Consider the following 26,798-nt stretch of genomic DNA (forward strand, 5'->3'; position numbering starts at 1 on the left):
CTTTGAATGGAGTTTGAATGGAGATAAAATGAAAAATGGTTTTTAAATGATCAGCCTTTCTGTTGAGAATTTTTGAAAGAATTGACGAAATAAAATGGTTTCTGAATGGTCTTTAAATGGTCAGAAAAGAAATGGCTTTTAAATGGTATCTAAATGGATTTCATTTTGATAAGGGGGGCCCCCTATATATACACTATACAAGTATAACAGAAGAGGAGAAAAATGTGATGAACCAGACAGGGATTTGGACCGGGCCCCCTGAATTTCCAGTCAGGTGCTCTGTAAGCTGTAGGCTACCTGCCATTCTGTCCCAAGAAAAATGTTCTCAGACAGCAAAGAAACCTGACTCTCACTGCATTTTAAGTGTACCAAAGTATCAAAAAATAGAACTCATCAGTGTGCAGTGTATAGATTAGAGGCATCCTCCACAAGTTTAACTACTGTGGAATCAATGGGAGCATGGGAGACCAACGACCATGGATTTATCACCAACGACCATGGATTTATCCTAACATTTACATCCCCACAAACACTTAATTTGTCATTATTCAATGAATGTTCTGAATATACGAGTAACCCATGCAAGTACACTTACATGATAAAATTTTGCCTACCCATAAACATTGACCCTGATTCCACAATTCTATGCATAAAACTTAATACCTGTGATTTTGATTTGTTTTTTTAATATGATCCTTTAATAAAATTCAGTGTGACTTTTGAATTAAGCTTGTCTTATATTTTTGAACTTAGCTAGACCTAAGATTGATTTAGACTTAATATAAGTCAAGCTTTATTTGAAATACAAATTATATGCTCCCTATTCAAATGATGGCTTGATAAATTCCTCTGATAGAAGATTAGAGAAGACAGTAACTTAATCATTCAAGTGATGTGGACCCTTCTTGCTTCTTCTACTGGGAGCTATATACTAGCTCAAACAGAAATGACAAATTATTTAAATATAAACTCCTTGTGGACACTATCTACCATGATTATACATATGCATCTTGATTCAAAGAAGTCTCAGACAGGGCTAACCCTGCCTACACTGGCTAACCATTAGGGACGAGATGCGAAAATTAATGGCTCACAATCATTCTTATCATTACGGCCCGAACATCACTAACTCAGCAAATTTATCTGTACAGTTTTATACACATATGGATCGCAATTTTAATCCCTTCCATTAAAAACAAGAATCCGTAGGAAAACCTTTCTAGCAAATTGCTCAGTGGTAAAACAAAAAAAATCAATTACACAAATGATCAGGGCTGAATAAATTTAGAAACTTTTTCCCCATTTACGAAGAAGTTGTAGATTCAGTAAACAACAAAAACTGCTTAAACCTTTTATATCCCTGGGATTAATAGACTTGTATAGCATCAGGCTGGTTAACCCGGCTATAACCATATGCCCAGTGATGGTAATTGCTATGTACACACAATGGAAAAAAAGGTACCTTAAACAAATATCAGAATAAATACCCCTTCATCTTAGCTACTTATTGCTATAAATAGCCATGGCTTCCCTCAAACTCTGACCATATTGTAGTGTCAAGCTTAATACTGAAATCAAGGTCACTTGACCTTGACCTTCAGATTCTATAACAGACAACAATCTACATAAAACCATTTTTATACAATTCAACTTTGGTATCTTAAACACCATTATCTAAAATAGCATGGATACATCAAAGTGACCAGGAAGTCCAAAACAGTATTTTACCCTGAATATCAAGAATCCTCATGTATCCTTTCTCCGTCCCATAGAGTTTGACCTACAGACACACTCACATGAAATGTATGCTCTCAGTTAATACAGTTCTAGCTGGTTTATATTCTATGCATTCATTTATAGCTGATCCATAGATGATACAGACAAAAAACACTTACAAGAGGTCAGCCCGCAATGCCTATACACTCCTACTTTGTTCACAAGCCCATCACATTTATATGAGTAGCTCTCCTTCATACAGACAGACAAACGTACATGAGGTCTACACCTACTTGGTGCACACAGATAGACACACAAACAAACTTACATAAGGTGTATGCCTGCAATCTATACACCTGTAGTTGCTTCATACTGACAAACAAACTTACATGGTGTGAATTCCCAATGCCAATACACTTATCACTGTTTTATACAGACAGACAAACTTACATGACGTGTACTCCTGCAGCTGGTGGAACTCTTCTGCACTGATCTTTTTCCAGTCCATGTCGGCCATCATTAAGCTGACTTCAGTAAGTTTGGTGTCATTGTTAACTTTACTTCCACAAATCAAGTTCTGAAATAAAAATCTTTAATGTTGGGTCTTGAAAGGATTGGATTATGTATTCTGCTCTACACCACAAAGGTGACAATGGTTCATAGGGAGCCATAACTAATTTTTTGCATACGAAATCTGGAACAGATTGAACTGAGAGAGTCCTAAATTCTCTGAGGACCAGGCAGCTGATAAATTGATTCCACTTTGTTCACATTACGGTAAGTAATATGTAAATATGTGCAGACAAATTCTGTATATCAGACAATTTGCCAAATGAACAGTATAAAGTATACATCATGCACATGACTGCATCATTTAAATGTTAACTGCTTGCATGATATCCAGATTAAATATGGACTTTTATTACAATGTGCATCAAAAGGTAAAAAATAATCAAAAGGGAAGCAACAAAAAACCTATTCATAAAAAAAACCTTCCCCAATACAGTATAATAGCATTCCCATACACAATTTTGTCATTTCCTTTCTTTTATGATTTTAAAAATTTAAAAGTCCTGTTGACAAATCTTTGATCTTTTTAAAGGGAGATAAATTACAGGCAGTAGACAGTGATGTAATAATGCATTCAGATTATATTTCACTAAATCTGAGTCTATAGCTTAAAGCTTCAAACTATAACTTTGAATGGATCCACTTTGATTTCTTTTTCTTTGATACTTCTTAACATAAAACCAGTAAAGGCTTATTGGATGATTAAAATATGAAATCAGTTAACCTTTTTTTAAATTTCATTGTTAAATTTGCTGGACAAAATCTAATTATCTTAATGTGTCTTAAGTGAAGCTGGATTGCTGATGAGAACTTGAAGTGGATGTAACATACTTTGTGGCCCCCTGCCCCTCAATTATGTTAGTGAGTACCATTCTAATCAGGCTTATTTTCAGACTTGTCAGCTTACATTATGTCAACAAGGAATTCTGCCCCAAATAACCACTTGAAGAAGCCAGAGAGGAACAGTTGTCTTTTTTTTTAAACAAATCTGCATTAATGTTAACCTTTTCTAAGATTTATAACATGTATAACAAAATTAAAACAAAATGAACCAATGGCAGCATTGTATTTTCTCATTTCATGGTAAATAAACAAATAAAGTGACTAAGCTCTGTCCTATACTTGTGCAGTTCCAGACACTGGAACGTGATATGCACATTTAGTAAGGTGAATAGGAGCATGGCAGGACTAGGATTTAGGTTTTCTCTCATTCAATGTTTAAAAATGCACATTTTTCAATGATAACACATTAGGACTACAACATAAACAAACCCATTCTTAGAGAAGCTACAATTCAGTAACAGCTGTCATAATTCATGTCATGCAGGAATCTGCCTGTGCTAGGTATATTTTTTCATCTTCTTAGACAAGCTGTGCAGCATGTAACCCCCCCCCCCCCCCCCCCCCCCCCCCACACACACACACACACACACACCTTGCTTCTTAACAGATGTGAATCTGACAGTTCGCGAAATATTCTCTTTGAGTGATATGCAATCATCATGGCCATAGAAGATGGTAGGGACATCCCTCCCCCCAATTAGCTTTGAAATAATAAATATACTATATACAAAATCATGCTACTTTATGCTTGTGCCTCCTCAGTAAAAATTCTGATACATTTTTATTTTTGGTATGTCTAGGAACATTTGCTTGGTAATGGTTTGCCAAACTGAAAATAATCGGTCATTTACCCCCCCCCCCCCCCCCCCCCCCCACCCACCCAAGGAATTACTTCCTATGGGCTCAGTTATATAAGCATGCACCTCTACAGTGTAATTAACAGTTGTATCTATAAATAAATATATATACTCAAGATTATCACTGACACATTAAAGCAGAGTGATCATAACTATACTGTCAATAAATAATATGGTACATGTAATTTAACAAAATGTTTGCTTGCAATGATGCTTACTTTGTTCTTGAATTATATACTTACATGAATATTTTTGCACAAATCCCAATTAATAATTATCCAGAAAATGAGATAAAATCATAAACAAGTCTTCAGGTTCACTTCACAGGCATTCTACCTGTAAAGAATGACAATATTTACATATAAGACATCGTAATATCCACACACACATATATATATATACTACTCTAGTCACACATATCCTTGTATCGCCGTGTTAAGTACACGTCTTGTGTCATATCTCTCCATAATGCATTCATAAATGCATGGATCAACAATTCATAAGTATGGCTAGCTTATTCATGCCCTTATCAAACAAATAACCTTTGTCTGCAATTCCTTGTTTGTTGGGGAAAGATCTTCACTTTAGATGGACTTGTTTAGGACGAGGCTGTTACGTAATCATAAGACCGTAATTCTATCACATACCGAAATAACCATAACAAATCGCTAGGGCCTATTTATGAGCAGATAAAAAAAATATCCTCCCACACACCTCATCAAGCTTATAAACATAACATTGGATTACAAACTAGGTTAGCTGGGTCAGCACGTTCTGCAGGAGGAAAAAATGTCACATTAACACAATCATCAGAAGGTCTTAAGAAATTACACTGACTGTGAAATTAAAATATGCATATTTAATTAACCAGCAACTTTCACACCATTAGCCAATTCAAGATCTTACTGCTTTGACGCTAGCTCTTAAAGTTTTCGCATGTCACATTATGAATAAAAAATCAGCTGTTTTCCTGTCACAAAAAGTTCTGATCCTTACCATGAAGTCTTTGCATGTATGTCTATCTGTCCATATTACTTATCTTGAAGGCAACTTAGCATAAAGATTTGAACAAAAATCAATAGATAAATTTTAATAATATAAACTGATTTTACTGAGCACATACCAAGGGTGCAGCTACATCCTGCTTCTCAGAATATACATTAACATACCGTGTATCAAAAGATGCAAGTACAGTTATATAGACATGTAGGTATACATGTATATATATGCCTGATGTACATACTAAGTAAACACATCTGTATTAAAAGATGAATCAATAAAGAACAGAATGTGTGTTTTCATAAATGTTATCAGTTAATAGTTAACTGATTCCAGTTTTTACATGTATACAAGTAATAACTTTAATTGTCTCTGTAAGATATGCAAAAATTAAAAGTTTAACCTTTGAATGATATACTCCTAAAAAAATCTTAAATAATTTGTACATCACCATGTTACCTCACATTAATAAAATCAAGATTTATCAGAATATATTTCAGTTTGATGCACACTGCATCATTTTAACTGAACTTTTAAAAACACACCAAACTGGTCAACAAATGATTTCACCTCTACCCTACAGAAAGCAAACAAAAAAGGCACAGTATAATATTATTACCTCACTTTCTACCTGAAAATCCTCCAAAGCAGTGAATTTTGTCTTTCAGATGATCCTATATTTGGCAGCCCTCAGAGGTGTCCCAGTTTCCATGAATGTAAGTATGTGAATTAATACCTACAAAATATCAACAGATTTCGCCCATCAGTCCCAGGATAAACAAATGCACTGTCCACATGCTGCATAATCAATAAAAGCCCCCCTATAATGAATACAATCATATAAATACACACTAATTAAGTCAACCTTTCATTTTCCCCAAAATCTCATTCTCTTGGTTATCAAAAATCTGATATAACAGGCACGAAATATGGTGCTTTAAGGGAAATTCCCATGCAATATAGCTTTGATTCATTTATGTTTAGATGATTTTGTAGCTGAATACATGCTGGATTGGGCCATTATTGAACTAAGTAAAAATCCAGACAGTACTACAATTCAAAAAAGTTAATTATTTCTTCATCATTAATCAGAGTAAATCATGAATCACACAGATATCTAACTGAGCTAAAAAATTCAATTAAAGGGTCCGACACCTAACACCGGACAGAATGACATCATCTGAATATGTTGTCCAGAAAAATAGAAATATTGGAATTTCTGATAAATAGGAAAGATTTCGTTATAGAGTTAGGATGTCAGGCTAACCAGAAACAATTTTATCCAGTATTGGTCCACTCAAGGCATGAAGTGTATGCATGACATTACAGCATCAATCCAAAATAATCTACTTAAAATCTACTTGAAAAAACTAAATTCTTTACAACTTACTGAATTGTTATGCAACATACACTTAATGTTCACGTCATAGAAATATATTTACATTCAGTGTAATTTTCCTTATGAAATCCATTAGAATTCCACGATGTTCAAATTTCTATAACACACGTGAAACCTTGTCACCGCGCGTTAGAATACACAGTAGGAACTATATGCATTTTCAATACTCTAGGAACACCAAAATGTAAAAATTTTTATTTCAATTTAATGAAAATCTATAACCCTGAAAAATCAACCTAAAAATTAACGTTATGTGCGTTAAGAATTGATTTGTCACTTTTTTTCCTCGCAATGTTTGTTTGTGTTATTTAACTTTGCAACGTCATTTAACGTCATTTAATGTCATTTGACGTCACAAACGGCTCTTACATCTATTAACCACGACAGTTCTGAAGGGCGCTAAATTCACATTTAAGATTAAGAAAAAAAAGCAATTATGAAGATGGAAAATTAGAGAATGTAAATATAAGCATTGAATTCATATTTTGGGATGTCTTCGGTCCTATAACACACATGGCCGTGCCGACAAATTATCATACCGCGCTAATGCGCAGTATTCAATTTGTCGGCACGGCCAGGTGTGTTATAGTACCGAAGACATCCCAAAATATGAATTCAATGCTTAAATGACGTTACCATTTCCCTGCAAGCACTTTATAGCGTGGTACAAGTTTCTCTAAAGTTTAGCGTAATATTAGTTACATAGTCAGTTAGTGACCTAATACGGAGTCATACAGGTGTGAAATGGAAATCCATATTGGGCGAGGCGAAGCCGAGTCCCAAGTACGGATTTCCATTTCACACCCTGTATGATTCCGTATTAGGTCACTAACTGACTGTGTTACGAATTTACCCCGCTGAAGACCTTTTTCATCATAACAAAAATATTTGTGCATATCACGAAAATATTAAGTTTTAATCAAATAACAATCAACATAAAATATCGTTACGGTAACAAGAAATTAAACTAAACTACCTACGTTAACCGTTTCTTAGCCGCCATTTTTTATTTACAATAACAACGCTTCCAACGGAATCGCGTCCCTGATTCTCATATTACGCCTCGACGGAGACGTAATACGGAAACGGAGACCTAATACGGAAAATTTCAGCGTCACGTGACTAGCTTTTATCCAATCAGTAATCAACAAATTTGTCTGAAGCGGGATAAATAATATTATGACGTTATATTTTAATAAGAAATTAACTTCTCTTAATATTTTATGTGATTTAAGCAAATATAAAATAGAAGGAATTGGCCATAAATTGAAGATTAAATGAACTTTTTAAAAATCGTGAAAATGCATGATTGTGGGGAAACGATATATGCATGATTTTGCGTTAGAAATAGGAAATGGTATATGCGTTAAAATGCGGGTTAAATAACCACTATAATATACATTTATTTCATAATTGTATTCATTAAAACAAATACAGCTAAAAAAGTAAGACTTATGTGTTACACATGTTAACTGATGCTATGTTCATGTTATGAAATTGTAAGTAAATGAGGTCCAAGCTAGTTTGTCAAAGAAATGCAGGTTTTGTATCAAATAAAAGAATGGTACACATGTTATCCAAAAAATAAAAAGGTGTTCATAAAAAAATAGAATAGTGTACAAGATATTAAAATGAAAAGGAATGGTGTTCAATGTTCATGCTGGTGTTAAATAATGACCAGATCATTTGAAAATAATATTTTTAATTCAGGCCCTTCTATTAAATGTAACAACTCTTTTAAAGTTAATTCAAAAAGAGACATTTAAAAAAGGGGAATACAATATATGCTGTAAAGGGGGCTAACAGTAGATTAAGTAAATATCACATTTATTTTATTTTTTAAAAACTAAACAATAAACACTCATTGATTAAAATGAAAACACATGAATTAAACTTGCTAAAAATTCATGTTTATTAGATAGCAATCATATGACTCTATAAGATATCAAAGACATTGAACAATGGCTGATCAGCTGTTCATGCATGTTAATCTTACTGGATATACATGAAACAACCTGAGTTTTCTGCGTTATGGATGATCATATCACTAATTTTGTTGATATGAGCTAGAGGTTGGATATGAATCTTGTGTGTTTGAAATGTCAGCAAGACAAAATCATCAAAATCTATACATGTATAAGCAATTGGTAACAACAAAGCTTACAATACCGAAAGAGACCTAGCAAATGCAAAGAAAAAACTTACAACATATAATTTGACTGTCATATGATGCATACCAAAACACACTTTGACCTATTCACTCTGACCAAGGTCATTTATATTCCAGCCACACTGTCCAAAGGGGCCCCCTCAGGCCCTGCAAGATCACCAATGCGCTGGCCCACACAGACTGACACCACCACATAGACCCTATGCCCCCTCTCCCAAATCACTGGTGTGTCCCCCATACTGACCCAGGGCCCCCTCTCCCAGATCACTAGTGTGCCCCACACACAGATCCATGGCCCCCTCTCCCAGATCACTAGTGTGTCCCCCACACACAGACCCAAGTCAGCCTTCCCCAAGATTACTAGTGTGTCCCTCCATACAGACCCAGGACCCCCTCTCCCAGATCACCAGTGACCCCCTCTCCCAGATCACCAGTGTGCCCCTCCCCAACACACACAGACCCCCTCTCCCAGATCACCAGTGTGTCCCTCCCCCACCAACACGCACACACAGACCCTAGGTACCCTCTTCCAGATCACCAGTGTGCCCCCCCAACACACACACACACTACAGAGTGTGCCCCTCACACAGATCCATGGTCCCCTCTCCCAGATCACTGCAGTATGCCATGGTGGTTTACAGGCCGTGGAACAATCCAACCATTTCATGCCTGAATCTGTTGTACTACTAATGAGAAGTAAAATCTATGTTATTGATCGGCCTTCTGCTGGCCATCAACAGATATTTATTACTGTGACCTGTCATAGTCATTTAAAGGATCTGGTGTACATGCATTTAGATTGGTAATTAACTTGGACATCGGATTGCTAATCAGTTACCATTATATACATGTATATATATTTGAAACACCTATATATATATGTTTCAGATATATTTTGTTGCCCCACTCAATTGTCAAAAATCAAAAAAGGCAGGTAACATTTTTTTAGTGTCCATAAAACGTACAAAATTATTCTATACACCCACATTACTTATGTAAATTTTTTTTGTTTACAAAACAGCTTTTGAATTGCAGTCATGATGTAAACAGATATAAACTTGTCAAATAAAAAGAAAGCATGCTTGAATACACATGCATGCATGTACAATATTTTTATGGAATATAGAGGAATGCATTCACACCTAAAGGAGAGGTAAATCTCTGTATATAATTACACAGTCCACCCACCTAACCATTGCCTCCAAGCTTATAGCTGATACCCAATCTTCCCAACCATTTAAACGGTGTTTCATCAAGTGGTGTGCATAGTCTCGCACGGAATCTGTAAAATAGTCACATAACAATAATTAGGCGCATATTGTGATTTAGTGAAAGTCAACAAAACTCGTAACAATCTATCATTATATCACTAAAATACAGGACATAATCTTGTTTGTATATCTAAAGACTGATGTGATCATTCTTCGTACAAATGTACTTTAACAATATTTACTAAAGAATACCTCTCTCACTTCCTCCCCTATTTTCCATGAAAAACCAAGTATCAGCTTGCATTATACACTATAGGTAAAGTATCAAACATTGTGTTTTCCTAATGCACCATGGGGCTATCTATGTAACAGCATTATTTGCTTAAGATATGTTTATCCCCTGCCTGTTCAAGATATTCTGCAATAAATTTATCACAGGAGAGGAAAGGTGATTATAAGAATTATTTGACAGTGAAAAACACAAGTTTACGACATGTTTAACAAGATAAACTATAGATAGCTGTCTTACATCTGAAATATCAGACAAATAGCAGATAAAACACAATTTACAACAAGATCCACTCGTATCCCAGTCTTTTAACAAGAATCTATCTTGTACAGAAAAACCTACTAAATCTTTAAAACAGTATTTTCCTCTCAAAATTTAAAATAACCCTAAAAAACATTAACAATATACATGTACTGCGCCTTGGCAGGGGTAGAAACTCCCTAAAATTATAACTCGCAAATAATTGGACTTTTAAGAGTAGGGCTGACTTTTACAGTTGACAGCTTATTTTACACCAGAACAATGTATGGGAGCTCTTTTACAATATAAATATTTAGCTCAACATTTAATTCAACTAAATAACAGGTTATTCAAAGCATAAATCAGTTTTTCTTAAAGAAAACGACAACCACCCTCCCCTCAACTTCCAGACTTCAGATGTTAGTGCCCCTATCAACAGTAGGGGCACTACCTATGACCACTAGAAAGCTGCTCTTACATAAATATTGCATGTAGTTGAGTGTAACATTGAAAATTTTCACCCCTCGAAAACCATTGTCAACCTCGGCTGCGCCTCGGTTGACAATGGTTTTCTTGAGGTGAAAATTTTCAATGTTACACTCAACTACATGCAATATTTATTATATCATACTGAATGATTTAAACAAATACATATAACAGTAAACAGTGTGCGCATAAATTCTGCGCAGTTGCTATTTTTTGGAATATCACCCATCGTCAAGCAATGTTGACTGTTGCTACACTGGAGGGCGTGGCTTCATTATTCAGCGGGTAATAGTGTTTATTTATAAATGTTTCTCGACCAATCAGATTCAACTAATTTACATGAAAGTATATTATCTATTATCAACTCCATACCTCCATACATGATGCAGGTTTAAATGTCAAGTAAACTGTCAACTGTGAAATCAGTGCTTCTCGTAAAAGTCCATTGCGAGTACCATAAAAATGAACTCAATATTTCAAAAGACAACTCACAATTTTAAAATGAAAGCTTTTCAAAATAAACAGCCATTTATCCATCTTTAAAAAAACTTCGTAATTTTCAACATGATCATCAAATGGCACATGCTCATTCATTTAAAAATTGCAGATATAGTAACTAAAAAGAAAAGACTAAATGCGGGTTGAAACAGATGTTTCTTTCCTGGGTCAAAATTCCAATCATGAAAAAATCAACTCGCAAATTTTTGCAAGTTACAAATATTTTAACTTGCAATTTGGATATTTTGCAAGTTGTATAGTGAATTTCGAACCTTGCTCGGGAAATAGTCCTGGTCTTGGGGAACTGGAATCTTGCTAACTCCCTTAATGATATACTTTAACTGTATATTATTATCCTACAAAGGAAATGTATATACACAGTGACAAACCATTCTAGTGTGTTTCTTTATATGATATGAAAGTTTTAAGTCGCTGTGCGTTTCTGCGGAGTTAACAATTTAAATAAAAACATTCAACATTCATATCGCCCGAATCAACATGATCAATATTAAACAAAGATTGTCTAAATGTTTAGGAAAAAGCACAATAATCGTAATATTAACTTTTATAATTAATGGGGTAAATATTTCATCCAATCCTATGACAAACTCTGATATAACTGAACGGAGAAAATTAGTACGAGTGTTAGGCATAGTCTAAAACAAAGCCCGCGTTGTAAATCAACAATTTTACTTTCTATTCTTAAAACAGGATCTGCTGTATTTATTTGAAATGAAGTGTATATTTAAACATTTCCTATGGATATTTTTCAAAAATATGATGAAATATTGATTTCTTAAAAGCAAAGAATATTACGACATGTTAGTCCAGAAGACTAGGATAAAGCGCGTTTTACAATGTGCCAAACATTTTCCCGCCAAATCTCAACACCAAAAGAGAAGAAATGTAGTGGTGGATCTAGAAGGAGTTAGGGGTGGGGGGGGGGGGGGGGGGGTTAACATCCTCTAAGAGAGAGCGAGGAGCCCCACATATTATATATATTTGTTGCGTTTTTATTAAGGTAAAACTATAGCTGAGTTTAAACTTTAGTTTTGTACGTTTTATGTAAAAACTACTTAAACAGCAAATTAAACTCACCAGAGTTCGTTAAGTTGTACCAAACTGAGTGCAGAGACGCAGAGGACTTATGCACATTTTATATTGCCTATACATGTAATATTGTGCATGCATTATGCATGAAGAAAATCGGCATTGTCGCATGCATTTTTTTTTGTGTGTCACGAGGATATTTTAACAGATAAATATAAAAAATTATAAAAAAAAAAAATCAGCAAATTTCAGCTTCTGAAATAATTTCAACAGTTATATAAATTGGTTTGCGGCCGATTTTTGATGCTTGCGTCAATATGTTTCTTGTCTATTGTAATTTATAAGTTTTAAATGAAATGAATACACTTATTGATGAGAACCACATCTTTGTAAGTCTCCCATTAAACAAAGTATAATGTACCAGGTATGTATAAATCCAACAATTCAGATCATCGCCAGTGAGCCATCTGATACATATATACACTACAAAAGTTAATTCACAGTACATGTACACGTATAATTGTAATTATACAAACTGGATTTGACTGTAACAATGAAAAAGGTAAAGATAATTAACAGTGATCAATCTATAACAAGAGGCCCACAGGCCTTATAGGTCACCTGAGTATTGTGTAACAACTTTCAAACAATTAAATTTGGTTCGTGTTTTAAAGCAGAGGCCATGAAATTCACAATTCACAATTTTGAAAAAAGCACCATTGCTAATCATAATTATAAACTAAGCATGCTTATTCTATTTACTTAATACCCAGAGGTAGATCAGAGAAACAAAGAGAAAATGCACTTCCACTTTATCACCAGTTGTGCACCTCATCCCAAAGGAACCACTGATTCTGGGGCCACATATTTCAAAATTTTGCAAATGTTTTCATAAAATGGTTAATTAATACAAAAGACCAGATTTCAAGGCATTAATTTATATTCAGACTAAACCTCCCCCCCCCCCCTGACCTAGGGGGGGCATAAAAAATAACAATTTTGCTAGATACACCTTTCTTCATCATATACATATATACTTGGATCATTGGCATAAAACCCAGGAGCAAAAGAAAAGATTTTAAAAGAATTAATGTATTTTCACTATATAATCAATAGAACCTCGCCCTAACATCAGAACCCCTGACCCTGGGGCCATAAAATTCACAATTTTGGAAGAAACACTCTTGCTCATCATAACTATGTACTTAGTTAGTTTATTTGATACCCAGAAGCAGAGAAGAAGATTTTCAAAGAATTAATGCATTTTCACTATATAATCAATAGAACCCCGCCCTAACATCAGAACCCCTGACCCTGGGGCCATAAAATTCACAATTTTGGAAGAGACACTCTTGCTCATCATAACTATGTACTTAGTTAGTTTATTTGATACCCAGAAGCAGAGAAGAAGATTTTCAAAGAATTAATGCATTTTCACTATATAATCAATAGAACCCCGCCCTAACATCAGAACCCCTGACCCTGGGGCCATAAAATTCACAATTTTGGAAGAGGTATTCTTGCTCATCATAACTATGTACTTAGTTAGTTTATTTAATACCCAGAAGCAGAGAAGAAGATTTTCAAAGAATTAATGCATTTTCACTATATAATCAATAGAGCCCCACCCTAACATCAGAACCCCTGATCCTGGGGCCATAAAATTCACAATTTTGGAAGAGGCCCTCTTGCTCATCATAACTATAAACTTATTTAGTTTATTTAATACCCAGAAGTAGAGAGGAAAATTTTCAAAGAATTAATGCATTTTCACTATATAATCAATAGAGCCCCGCCCTAACATCAGAACCCCTGACCCTGGAGCCATAAAATTCATAATTTTGAAAGACGCCCTCTTGCTCATTATTACTATGTACTTCGTTAGTTTATTTAATACCCAGGAGCAGAGAAGAAGATTTTCAAAGAATAAATGCATTTTCACTGTATAATCAATAGAGCCCCGCCCTAACACCAGAACCCCTGACCCTGGGGCCATAAAATTCACAATTTTGGAAGAGGCACTCTTGCTCATCATTACTATGTACTTAGTTAGTTTACTTAATGCCCAGGAGCAGAGCAGAAGATTTTCAAAGAAATAATGCATTTTCACTATATACTCTATATAGCCCCGCCCTGGCACTAGAATCCCTAATCCTGGGGCCATGAATTTCACAATTTAGGTAGAGGACACAATGTTCATTACATTCATGCCAACAGTTTGCCTGCTTGATGTCCAGGAGTAAAGAAGAAGATTTTTAAAGATTGCAATAATTTTAGTGGTTTTGGCCCCACCCCTCAGGCCCAAGGGGGGCGGGGACCATAAAATTCAAAATTTTTGTTCCCCTTCACCCATAGATGCTGTATACCAAATTTGGTTGAAATTGGTTCAGTGGTTTCAGAGAAGAAGCTGAAAATGTTCAAATGTTAACACACGACGGACGACGACGGACGAAAACGGATAGCAATAGGTCACCTGAGTTACTCTGGTGACCTAAAAACACAATTCTTTGATGAGGGCATAAAACAGGAACCCCTGGAAATTCCAGAGGTGGGATCAGGTGCCTAGGAGGAGTAAGCATCCCCTGTTGACAAGTCACTTCTGCCATATGAGCCCTTTATATTAATCTGGTAGAAGGAACATTTCAAAGTCAAATTCAGCATAAAAACAGAGACCTAATCATTGGAGTGAAACAAATCAGCCAAAATACAACCCACTGATAGGTTAAATTTGCTGACAAGGTCACTATTACAACCATAGAATTTACAAAATGCTGACGCTGAAGGATTTTTAAAAATCCCTGTAACATCAACTTATCTGTCAGAAGACTGCCTCATTAAAATTGATCGTATTTACTGCATGCTCTTGAGTATCTAATAAATTAGATGTAAAAACCATATGCAGGTGATGATAGCAGGACTAATATTTTTAAGAAACATTATTGCAGAGTTTCAGAAGATATAAAAGAATTTACAGATAAACAATATGACATCCTTCTACAGTGTTCTAAGAGGAATAAGAATAACTATCATGACTATTACATCATTTCTAATTATTGACATTTATTATTATATATTAAACTGAGATATCATTAAATACTGACATGATATATCATGAAATATTAACATGATATATCAAGACATATTGTAATTTTTGTCATCTTCATTGTCCACCATCTTCCATGCAAGAGATGAGATTTAAAAAAACCCTCCATTATCAAGATATCTCAGAATGAAATCAATACATTATATAGTGTGGCAGTATGATGGATTTATTAATTTACATTTGGTGAAATGGAAATTCTGTCAGACCAGGAGATGATTTGTGTCTCAGATAGAATAAGATGGGGATTGCTTGTCAAAACTGCCTTAAAATAGACCCTTGTGAATTAATCTATTGAATTGTCTGAGAAAAAGGACAGCGTAGGTCACAAGAAACGCTATTTTCTGTCGAAATTGCTCTTTTGTTGGAAGGGTGTATGACGTTTTTGGGTTACCAGAGAATCTCATACTTCTACGTTCTTATTTAATCAGAAAATAGTGCGAAGTCATATGGCTGAAAAGATGGTGACAACTAAATAAAGTGTTATAGAGAAAAGATATACACTTGACAATGTATATATGACATTAAAACTCACTTGGTCTTTAGAAACAGTCTGAAAAAATGACATTTAAAACTCACTCAGTCTACACAAATGACATTAAAACTCACTAAATTGGTTTTTTTTAAGCACTCTGAGTCTGGAAAAATGACATTAAAACTCGGTCTGAACAAATTACATTAAAACTCACTTGATCTCTAGAAACAAGAGTCTGAACAAATGACATAAAAACTCACTCAAACCTTAGAAAAATAACATCAAAACTCAGTCGGTCTGAACAAATGACATTAAAACTGTCAGTTGGTCTTTGGAAACAGAGTCTGAACAGATGACATAAAAACTCACATCCGAACAAATGACATTAAAAATGAGTCTGAACAAATGATATTCTCACTTGGTCTGACCAAACTTACCTTGACTTATTGAGTGAATAGGGGACGTGTGAACAGAAGTCAAAAAACTTCCTTTGGTAAACATACGACCCTATAACTCATCTGGTGTGAACTTACTTCCTCAACACTCATCATGTTTGAATAAACGACATCAAAACTTACCTTGAGTCAACCGGAGATATTTATTAAAACTCACCTGATGCGAGTGGCTTTGGTGTCATTGAACAGGGAGAAAAAGTGGATTACGTGTTTGTTCTTATCATTTCACAGTTCATTATAGGTTATATCATCACTTCTTTATACCATTATATATATAAATGGGGTATGCTCTGCCTGTTGGAATACATTTATTGCCTCTTCGCTATATAACATGCATTTAAAAAAAATTATCATATTTTTCTTTTAGAAGTCAATCAAAAGGTATATCTTTGACACTCTTGGTTTCACAAATCAGATTTTTTTTGCTAGCTCATTTGGTAAAACCAGACTTACAGGTATGATAACATTACTGAGAAGTAAATTGTATATGAAAGGTGTTTCCACCAATAGCTTTATTTCCTTTTCCTATGGCTGTGTTCAATATACACAGTACCATTAATTCTAACCAAGACTGATTTTTAATTTTTAAGCGGTTAGCTTCGCTAACCGCTTTATGGCATGTGTCCGATTTTTATCGACACCGGAAACTTCCATAAGGCGCTACCTATCGACAACGGAAACTTCAACAAAGCCTCTACCTAAGACCTAGCTATGATTTGTTTCTAACACATACAACATATGTTAAATAAAATCAAGACTATCAGAACAACATAATCTTTCGGTTTTCTAATTTTTTCTGATTTTGTTTGTCAATGAAATAAATTTATAATTGTTGTATTAAAAAAAGTTTATGTATAGGAGCATTTGGTGTCGAGATTAAATTTCTGTGACGTCAGCTGATGGCGATCGGGCCCTGTGACGAAATTCGAAGTCAGCATGAAGTTTAGCTGATAACATTATCAACGCGTTAGATTTAAACTTTAGGAAGAAATGTATAGCGAGAAATATCATATTTGAACCCAATGCTAAACGAAAACCAGTAGGCATTTCCGATTTATGTGTTAAATTGAAGCCTGAATCGAACAGGTGGTAAAAATGGCGTTGGACACCATGTGTATTTATATATAGAGGGGGTAGAATGTTTCGATATTTGGCTAATTTAGAGACTTACTGATAAAAATTCAGGTGCCTGTGATTAATTATAAGGCACCCCTCATGAACAATAAATATTTGACCGAATTATGCTACTGGGCACAGGGAGGACGGGTTAATTACTGGCTAAAGGGGTTGAAGGTTATTACCGACTGCAAAACATCGGAGAATCTCTCAATCGAGTTTCATTTTCCAAAATATTAAGGCATCCCTTTAATTAACTTAAGTAATACTAGTACACGAAGAAAGCCTTTATATAAAAATACCAAATACATCTGTAAGTTGTACAGTTATGGATTACTTCCATAATGAAACGTTTGTTTTCTTCTCCTTTTTTCTCAATTGAAATTATTTAAAAGATGATAAAAGCTTTGTTTCCAGGGATGTGTACTCAGTCTAATTATTACCAACGATTTTAAACGATCACATTTTCATTAAAAAAAAAAAATAATGGAAGCCTGAAAATACTAAAATTAATTTTAAAAAATTGGATAAAAAAATTTAATCGGCATTCGATCCTTTTCTAAAAATCAGCCGATATAAAATATGCACAGAAATAAGAGGCATGAAAAATCTTGACGATAAGCACAAATTGAAAATTATATCTAATGAATGATTATTTTTGAAAGTTTGCTAAATTACTATGTAAGGTATAAGTTGTAAAAATACTTTTTAAATTTGAATTTGTCCAATTTGTTAATTATCATTTTGAGCCTTTGAGAAGAAATAATTTTTTACAATATTTCATGAAAAATATTTGCCAAATACTCAGTATATGTTCGTTTATACATATCATGCTAAGATTCTTTTTTAAATAATTGTCATATACCATTTACTTATTCGAACATTTAATTGTATGAAAAGTCAATAATGTACATTTCTTAAAACTCTATTATCTTGTTTACTTGTCTTTCTTCCTGTGAGAGAAATAGTTCATAATATTAATAAACAGATGTACTCGGTATCTGTATCAAAATACAGAATGAACAGTGATCGGTCTCAAAAGAAAAACGGATCCTTGAAAGTTCCGGTGCCTAGGAGAAGTAAGCATCCCCAATGACAGGTCACACCTGCTGACCCGCAGTGAGCCTACGAAACTGAAGCTCTCTGAAATTAATTAATTCTCTGCTCGTCCATCCGTTTTTCCCAGACTAGCCAGCTAAAGATCTATGTACAGTACTCCAAATCAATTAATCTAAAGAATTTGAATTATCATTTTATTTTCTGTTTGAGTTGTTTGCTATAGTAGCCTTTACAGTTACCTAATTTCAGAATCAATAGAGCATGTAAGCCAATTAAATTTGCAACATCAACATAATTTCTTTTTCGTTCTGAGCACTTTTGGACGCCGCCAATGGAGACAATGAGGGAGAAATTTTTGAAATTGAACTTCCTGTCTTTCAAACTAAAAATCTCAGGTTGATATTTTGAAACAAACATTTGTGACATCAGTCTGGGATGTTATTGGTTATACCATTTAGTTAAGTACTACAAAATTCAATGTGTCTGCTTCTTCGCTGATGGCATTGGAAAAAGATATGCATGCCTACTTTAATATCATCATTCAATGCATTTTTTGTTATTGTACACTGTACATATTCGATGAAAGCATGCTAACCGCTTTTCAGTACTTTCAGTACTTTGATTTTAAGATACCTCTAGGTAGATTTGATTTCCTTACAAAGGTGTTTTAAGGACGGGTGTTGTCAAATGGTACAGCCACTTATGGTGAGGTACAAACGCTTATAAACAGCGATAATATCAAACGACAGGAGAGCTAAAAAAGTCCCTGTAATGTGAAGTTTAAAGTACATTGCTTTCTTTTGGATTTCTGTGTAAGCAACAACAACAAAAGAAATTGTTTGATCTGCCATTTAAACCTGAATATTACATGTAACCGGGATTATTCATAAACCTCTGGGGAGACGCCTTCAATAGCTAGAATCAGAAGTGTACGTATATAGTCATGACCCTATAGATACACAGCGAATATTAACTTATTTTAAGGTTATCCGATCCTCAGGTTCTGAAAATCAGGCATTGAGTAATTGAAAATGTTCACAAAGATGTCTCTAAATTCTCAAATTAAAATGGATTTACCCACGGTGTTTCTTTAAAATTCATCTTTAAAATTAATCATATTATATAGGGAAAATTAGTAAATCTCAAATAATTTTTCAGGAAATGCGATTTGAACTACCTACTGCATATTTTTTAATTGATAATTGATCAAGAAATACATTTTAGGAATAAAAATGATAGGTATCCAGGCTTTTAAAGAAAATTGCATGAATTTTACAACTATTTGGACTTTACTTTCTCCTACTTACTTCCATTGTTTCAATATGCATAGTGTTTGAAGTGTTTCCTTTCAAATAAAACAAGGTAAATCACTTCTAATTTCAAATCATGCTTATAAACATTGGTAACTAAGACTGAATTAAAAGAAATTTGACTTTTTTAAAATTTGCAAGTTTTACTTCATTTTATAAAGGAAAAATGTCAACTTTTTAAATACCGTTTGTTAAAACTTTAAAGAGCATTGAATCATACGTAGAGGCATATAATAAAAATTGTTGCATGAAAAAATTTCAATTTCAAGCCTTATTTGAATACTTTTTGAATTAAATTATAAATTAAAGAGTTATCCTTCCTGGCTGAGGATCGTATATCCTTAAGCATTGGTTCTGTAGTTATGAACTAAGAATGCTTTTCATCTTTAATAACTTCAAATTTCTGAACATGAGGAAAAATAAGGTCTTCCATTTCATGCCCAATCATCATTCTGCTTTTTACAAACTATAGAACATTACCCTATAGATGTATATACAACCCTGCATTAGATGTACACTGGATCTGTTTACTTATCTAAGGTTTGGTATTGGTTAAAATGATCACATCCAGCATGAAACGAGAGAAAGGAGAAAGCAGTAACTGTAGTTATAGAATAAACAGGTCTGCAGCCACGGAAGACGAGTAAACATAAAAACAATACCTGATACACAAAGTGGCCAACATCAACAAATAAAATCAGTTTTATTTTCATCAAAGATCTTTAACAACCCACCAGCTGCAAGGCCAAACGGGCAGAAAATTCTTATGTCTGATTTGATAGAATATAATGAGTATATTCTATACTCCATCTTTCCAAGCTGTAGAACTGTAGCTCTCTGCTTGAGAAAATTCAGACAGATAAAGCAGAGAGCTACAGATCCTAGCATTGTAAAAACCTTCGATTTTTGCCGCCACATTTTAATCGCTCACTTCGGGTATTTTGCTTCAGGTGTTATATCCTGTAATTTTTGCTTATCTTTGATATTAGTCTAGAATATATAAAGATATCCAATAATTAATAATATATTTTACTCCTATTATTGATGCATTTTTTACCTTTCAAAGGTCAGCATCAGTCCTTTGGGTTTGGAGTGTTGGTTTAACAAATTCTTATTTTGATGTCCGCTACCACAAACCTTTTGGAACCAATGCAAGCTAAACTAAAGGTCTGCGAAGTCTGTGAGCACTGAGCTTACTATAAAATGATATCCCCGCCTCCCATATGATTATAATAACAGTCAATGTTTTTCTAAGGGAGACCCGAAATAAGTGTCGGATCAAGAAGTAAATAGGAGGTCATAATGGCACTATGTAACAAAAATTCTGTGAAAGTCTCATTAAATTTCATCCTGTAGAATAAGAGGAATTGTGGATAAGAGATGGGTACCCCAAAGCGTAACAGACGGATGTACAGACAAACAGCTTGATATCCCAATTATTATATACTCTCCCCCTTTTCAAGCAGGATGTTAATAAAATATCAGGAGAAGGAGTTATTATGAATATGGTTAATTATTGTATACCATTTTTTTAAGTGGTGAAAAGCATACAATATTAGAAATAATACCGTAATTGAGCAACAAAAAAGTGGCAGCATAAATCGAAGGTTTTTACAACGCTTGGATCTGTAGCTCTCTGCTTTATCTGTCCGAATTTTCTCCAGCAGAGAGCTACAGTTCTGTAGCAAAATCTTTCCATAATCAATTACATGACATATTCTGCAAGTTTAATTAATTGTTTTATGAGCATTTTCTGCAGTTTCCAAAAATTTGCATATTTCTTCAAAAATTGCAATTGCAAAATTAATTGGTCTTTGAATTAATTTGAATAAAAATTAATGCATATCCTTTTCTTAAAATGAGGTAGGAAGTTAATTTGAAGCCAAGCTACCTCATTTAACCTGTAATTTCATTTAATGCCAGTACTTCATATTGCAAAATAGCAAATATTTGTTGACACTAATATCAAAAAAAAAAAACTCTTAATCTCGGAACGACTTTACTTTAACGGTCCCCAGAAAAATGCGCTAAAATGTAGTGTCACCGAAAGTGACTTTGGTATATATGAGATCGCGTGAACGATCAAAAAGAAATTTTAAATAAGAGGTTTTTTGGCCTTTTGACCCCAAAATTGAATTCTACAGGTTTAGTTTAAAACTTCGTTTTTAAACAAAGTTTTTAACCCTGTTCTCTGAAAAAAATTAATAAATATTGTTTATTCATGGAAAAAATCGACAAAGAAAAATTCTGAACGAAGCGCGTGTGGCGTATGCTTAGTGTCATTTCTTTTGGACTTAGCCATTCTTCCATGTAAACAAACAGACGAAATGCCTTTGAAGCTGAATTATGATCTTGGAAAAATTACAGAAAGAACTGAATTTCTTAACTTATCTAAAAGAACGAATCACTAACCCTAATCCATCGGATGGTATGCAAGGACTAAGACATTCAGACGAAATCTCCTGGGCAGATGCTAAACTAACCCTAATCAGTCAAATTATGTGCGAGGACTAACCCTAATCTCTCAAATGGATGCGAGACTAACCCTAATCAGTCGAATACTAGTGCAAGGACTAATCTTAATCTCTCAGGTGGGTGCAAGACTAACCATAATCAGTCGAATAGTGTGCAAATTTAACCCATTTCAGTTGAGTGATGTCATTAATTGTTACATCATAGTCCAATGAGCGCGAGGATCTTGCGGATCTGGGGACCGGTAAAGTAAAGTCTACCCTTAATCTCAAAAAAAAAAAAAATTATAAAAAGTAAAATAGCTCGATTTCAGAAATTGGAGAAATTTTTATAATTAAAAGATTTATTTATTAATTACAGTTCTCTAGCTGTTTTCAGGAGATGGTCAGGATGTTTGGCTGATATGTGACTGAGATTACTGGTTAAGGCTGCAGGAATAGTGGTCTGATTGATACTTGGTTTTTATCAATGTCACGTTAACTACATCAACGATGAGTAAACTATAGATGTGGAGTGTGGTAGACTTCTAAAGATAAATCATTCTACAGATTCCATCGTTTACACATTATTAAAAGTGATATTGTCCTATTGGTCCAGGTTAATTACAAGGGAGCAATTCGTAAAATATAATGATTTTAATGAGCACTTCAAATTTTTATACTTAAACTGATTAGGCCTGTATCAAACATTACCTAAAAAAAAAATTTAAATGGCCATGCCACATTATGCATCAAATTATCATGCAATGTATTTAGATTTCTTTTATCATACACATCGCATATTTATCTGTTATAGAAAGATAATTCTCAACTTCAGAGATGAATTTTTCTATTTAACAAACCCCCGTTACATATGTTGCTCATTACCATCAGTTATGGACCCTTGAAATCATTGTTATTTTCAAGAAAATCTTTAGCAAAACATGACGGGGTTAGACATGCTTACGCTATGCACTGAGATATATACAAGACCTTCTGTTTCCCCGCATAAACAAAAGAGAAAAAATCAATGAATCCTTTAAATTACCGGATTACGGAGAAAATTAATTCCATACTCACTCCCTCGCATCTTCTTGTTACAAAAGCATGCCATTTTCGTAGTTTTGGACGGCTAGCATTGAACATGTAAACAAACTCTCGTGAAAAAATGTCTAAATACTTCCCCGAGGTCGCCGTACTTGATGTGCTATTTATACCTTCTCTGATGATACTATTATTGCACCTTATGCTTTTAATAAAATAAATCAGCACATACCTGAACTATAGTTCCTTCTTTCCCCCAATATCCGTACTGGTTTAAGGTTTCTGCTAGCACGAAAATTGTTCCTCAATCGGTACTTAGAGCTTTTCAATCTCCTTAATGAAGAGTAACTCGCGCAACTGTGGAGCTCGCCTCCGCCCACGCATTTCTCGACTGTATCTTGATTAAATTTAGAGGCCAACAGAGGGGAAATGTTTTTCTTTCACTCAATACAAACTATTTCACGGAATACAACACAAACGGATGTTTCAATACGCTCGTGTCTACTAAATAATAAGCCAGTTTCACTGTCTGTAGAAGTAATCCTATCTGCACTTATAAGCAGCTGTACCATGGTCTTACACTGTACACCTTTTCTGCCACGCGCACTCTTTCGGATAATTAGATGTACGTGCGTTGCTTTCTTTAACAGGTGTTTTTTTTTTTCCTCTCTAGGGATAGCAAGGTGGAAAATATTTGCAGAAAGCTATCCATATTTTAACACTTATATTATTTAAATGAAAATGAGTAAAAAATATATAAGCACACTAATAATTTTTAAAATTGCTTTTTTAAACATGAAAAGATAGACACAATATAATAATAATAAATCTCTCTTATTATGACAAGTTTTTAAGTTGTCCGTTTACGATTTTGATTCCATGTACTAGGAAAAGTCCACATGCACCCCCCCCCCAAAAAAAAAACAAAACAAAACAGAAATCCATTCCAAAAACCCTTTGACAAGGAAACAAAACCTAAACCTTTTAAAACAAGAAGTTGGCGTTTTTGGAGTCGAGGGGGGGGGGGTGTCTCTAGTAATACCTGGGTATTTTTCCCTTACTTTACTGTATATTACTTTGCATTAGTAAATTATTATAATCTGCATGACTGTCTGATGGTGAGTATCGTGCACTATATAACATATATATTACATAAAAAATTGAGGTCACTGATACATGACTGAATTGTTCAGTTATTGGTAAAATTTTGCAGGCTAATTATTAATCTAGTTTAACATTACCTCGAATTGTTAAAGAGTCGCAAATGAGAGATGGGTACCCTTCCATATTATAGATAAAAGGGCAGTGTCATTGCTTTGCTATGGGAAACCCGAAATTTGTTTCCGATCAGAAAAGTAAAATAAGAGGTGCACAGTGACACTATGACCTATTCTCCTTTTTGATCTGACACTTATTTCGGGTCCCCCAGAGCAAAACATGGACATCCAAGTGGGGGTATCATTTAGTGAGCTCAGTACTAGTGTTCACAGCACCTCCAGTTTCTAACCAAATTATTTACAGTTTTTAAAAAACTGAATGTTATAGGCCTATTAAATGCAATGTTCTGTCATGTTAGTGACATACCTTTCATAAAAGTGCACATTGATATTTGGTGGATGAAGTATTGGTTTAGTTTTTCAAACGAATTTGACAGCATGGGTGCCGTTTACATATATCTCAGCCTTATTATACCCCCACTTGAAAAGCAGGGGGTATATACATGTATATAGTGATCGGAATGTCCGTCCGTCTAGCTGTACGTCCGTCTGTTACGCTTTAGGGTACCCATATCTTATCCGCAACTCCTCTCACACCACTGAATGAAAGGATGACTGCACTTAACGCTGTGTTCTAGGTCTTTTTCGATCACTTCTGTTTCTTTTAAATCTTTCCTAAATTTCACCTTTATATATTTACAGTACTACAGAATTATGTCAATTTGACACAACAAGAGGCCCACGGGCCTTATAGGTCACCTGAGTATTGTGTAACAACTTTCAAACAATTAACTTTGGTTCGTGTTTAAACCGGAGGCCATGAAATTCACAATTTACAATTTTGAAAGAGGCACCATTGCATATCATAATTATTAACTTAGCATGCTTACTCTACTTAATACCCAGAGGTAGATCAGAGTAACAAAGAGAAAATGCACTTCCACTCTATAACCAGTTGTGCACCTCACCCCAAAGGAACCACTGACCCAGGGCCATATATTTCAAAATTTTGCAAATTTTATCATAAAATGGTTGATTAATACCAAAGAGCAGATTTCAAAGCATTAATTTATTTTCAGGCTATGTAACCACCCCCCCCTTTGACCCTGGGGGCATGAATAACCACTTTTCTAGATGCACCTTTCTTCATCATAAATATATATATACTTGGATCATTGGCTTAAAACCCAAAAGCAAAGAAAAATATTTACAAAGAATAAATGTATTTTTACTATATAATCAATAGAGCCCCGACTTAACACCAGAACCCCTGACCCTGGGGCCATAAAATTCACAATTTTGGACGAGGCACTCTTGCTCATCATAACTATGTGCTTAGTTAGTTAATCTAATACCCAGGAGCAGAGAAAAAGATTTTCTAAGAAATAATGCATTTTCACTATATAATCTATAGAGCCCCGCCCTAACACCAGAACCCCTGACCCTGCGGCCATAAAATTCACAATTTTGGAAGAGGCACTCTTGCTCATCATAACTATGTGCTTATTTAGTGTATTTAATACCCAGGAGCAGAGAAGAATATTTTCAAAGAAATAATGCATTTTCACTATATAATCTATAGAGCCCCGCCCTAACACCAGAACCCCTGACCCTGGGGCCATAAAATTCACAATTTTGGAAGAGGCACTCTTGCTCATCATAACTATGTGCTTAGTTAGTGTATTTAATACCCAGGAGCAGTGAAGAAGATTTTCTAAGAAATAATGCATTTTCACTATATAATCTATAGAGCCCCGCCCTAACACCAGAACCCCTGACCCTGGGGCCATAAAATTCACAAATCTGGAAGAGGCAGTCTTGCTCATCATAACTATGTGCTTAATTTGTTTATTAAATACCCAGGAGCAGAGAAGAAGATTTTCAAAGAAATAATGCATTTTCACTATATAATCTATAGAGCCCCGCCCTGAACCCCTGACCCTGGGGCCATGAATTTCACAATTTTGGTAGAGGACTCAATGCTCATTACATTCATGCCAATAGTTTGCCTGCTTGATGTCCAGGAGTAAAGAAGAAGATTTTTAAAGATTTCATTAATTTTAGTGGTTTTGGCCCCACCCCTCAGGCCCCAGGGGGGCGGGGACCATGAAATTCACAATTTTTGTTCCCCTCCACCCATGGATGCTGTACACCAAATTTGGTTGAAATTGGTTCAGTGGTTTCAGAGAAGAAGCTGAAAATGTTCAAATGTTAACACACGACACACGACGCACGACGGACGAA

The 26,798-nt window shown here is 34.6% G+C and overlaps 1 protein-coding gene across 1 annotated transcript in view; it reads right to left on the reverse strand.

The window, feature by feature from the left end:
* LOC134262643 (diacylglycerol kinase beta-like) overlaps nt 1–23,865 on the reverse strand; it is a 69,545-nt gene extending 45,680 nt beyond the window's left edge. Inside the window, 5 exon segments of the mRNA XM_062745019.1 lie at nt 2,167–2,293; nt 4,229–4,322; nt 5,605–5,721; nt 9,739–9,836; nt 23,570–23,865. Coding sequence (XP_062601003.1) covers nt 2,167–2,236 — 70 coding nt within the window. The 5' untranslated portion in view covers nt 2,237–2,293; nt 4,229–4,322; nt 5,605–5,721; nt 9,739–9,836; nt 23,570–23,865.
* Between the last annotated feature and the right edge of the window lie 2,933 nt (nt 23,866–26,798).

Source organism: Saccostrea cucullata, unplaced genomic scaffold, assembly GCF_032062105.1.
Source record: "Saccostrea cucullata isolate Sc308-1 unplaced genomic scaffold, CSIRO_AGI_Scuc_v1 ctg625, whole genome shotgun sequence".
Taxonomy (NCBI): Eukaryota; Metazoa; Mollusca; class Bivalvia; order Ostreida; family Ostreidae; genus Saccostrea; species Saccostrea cuccullata.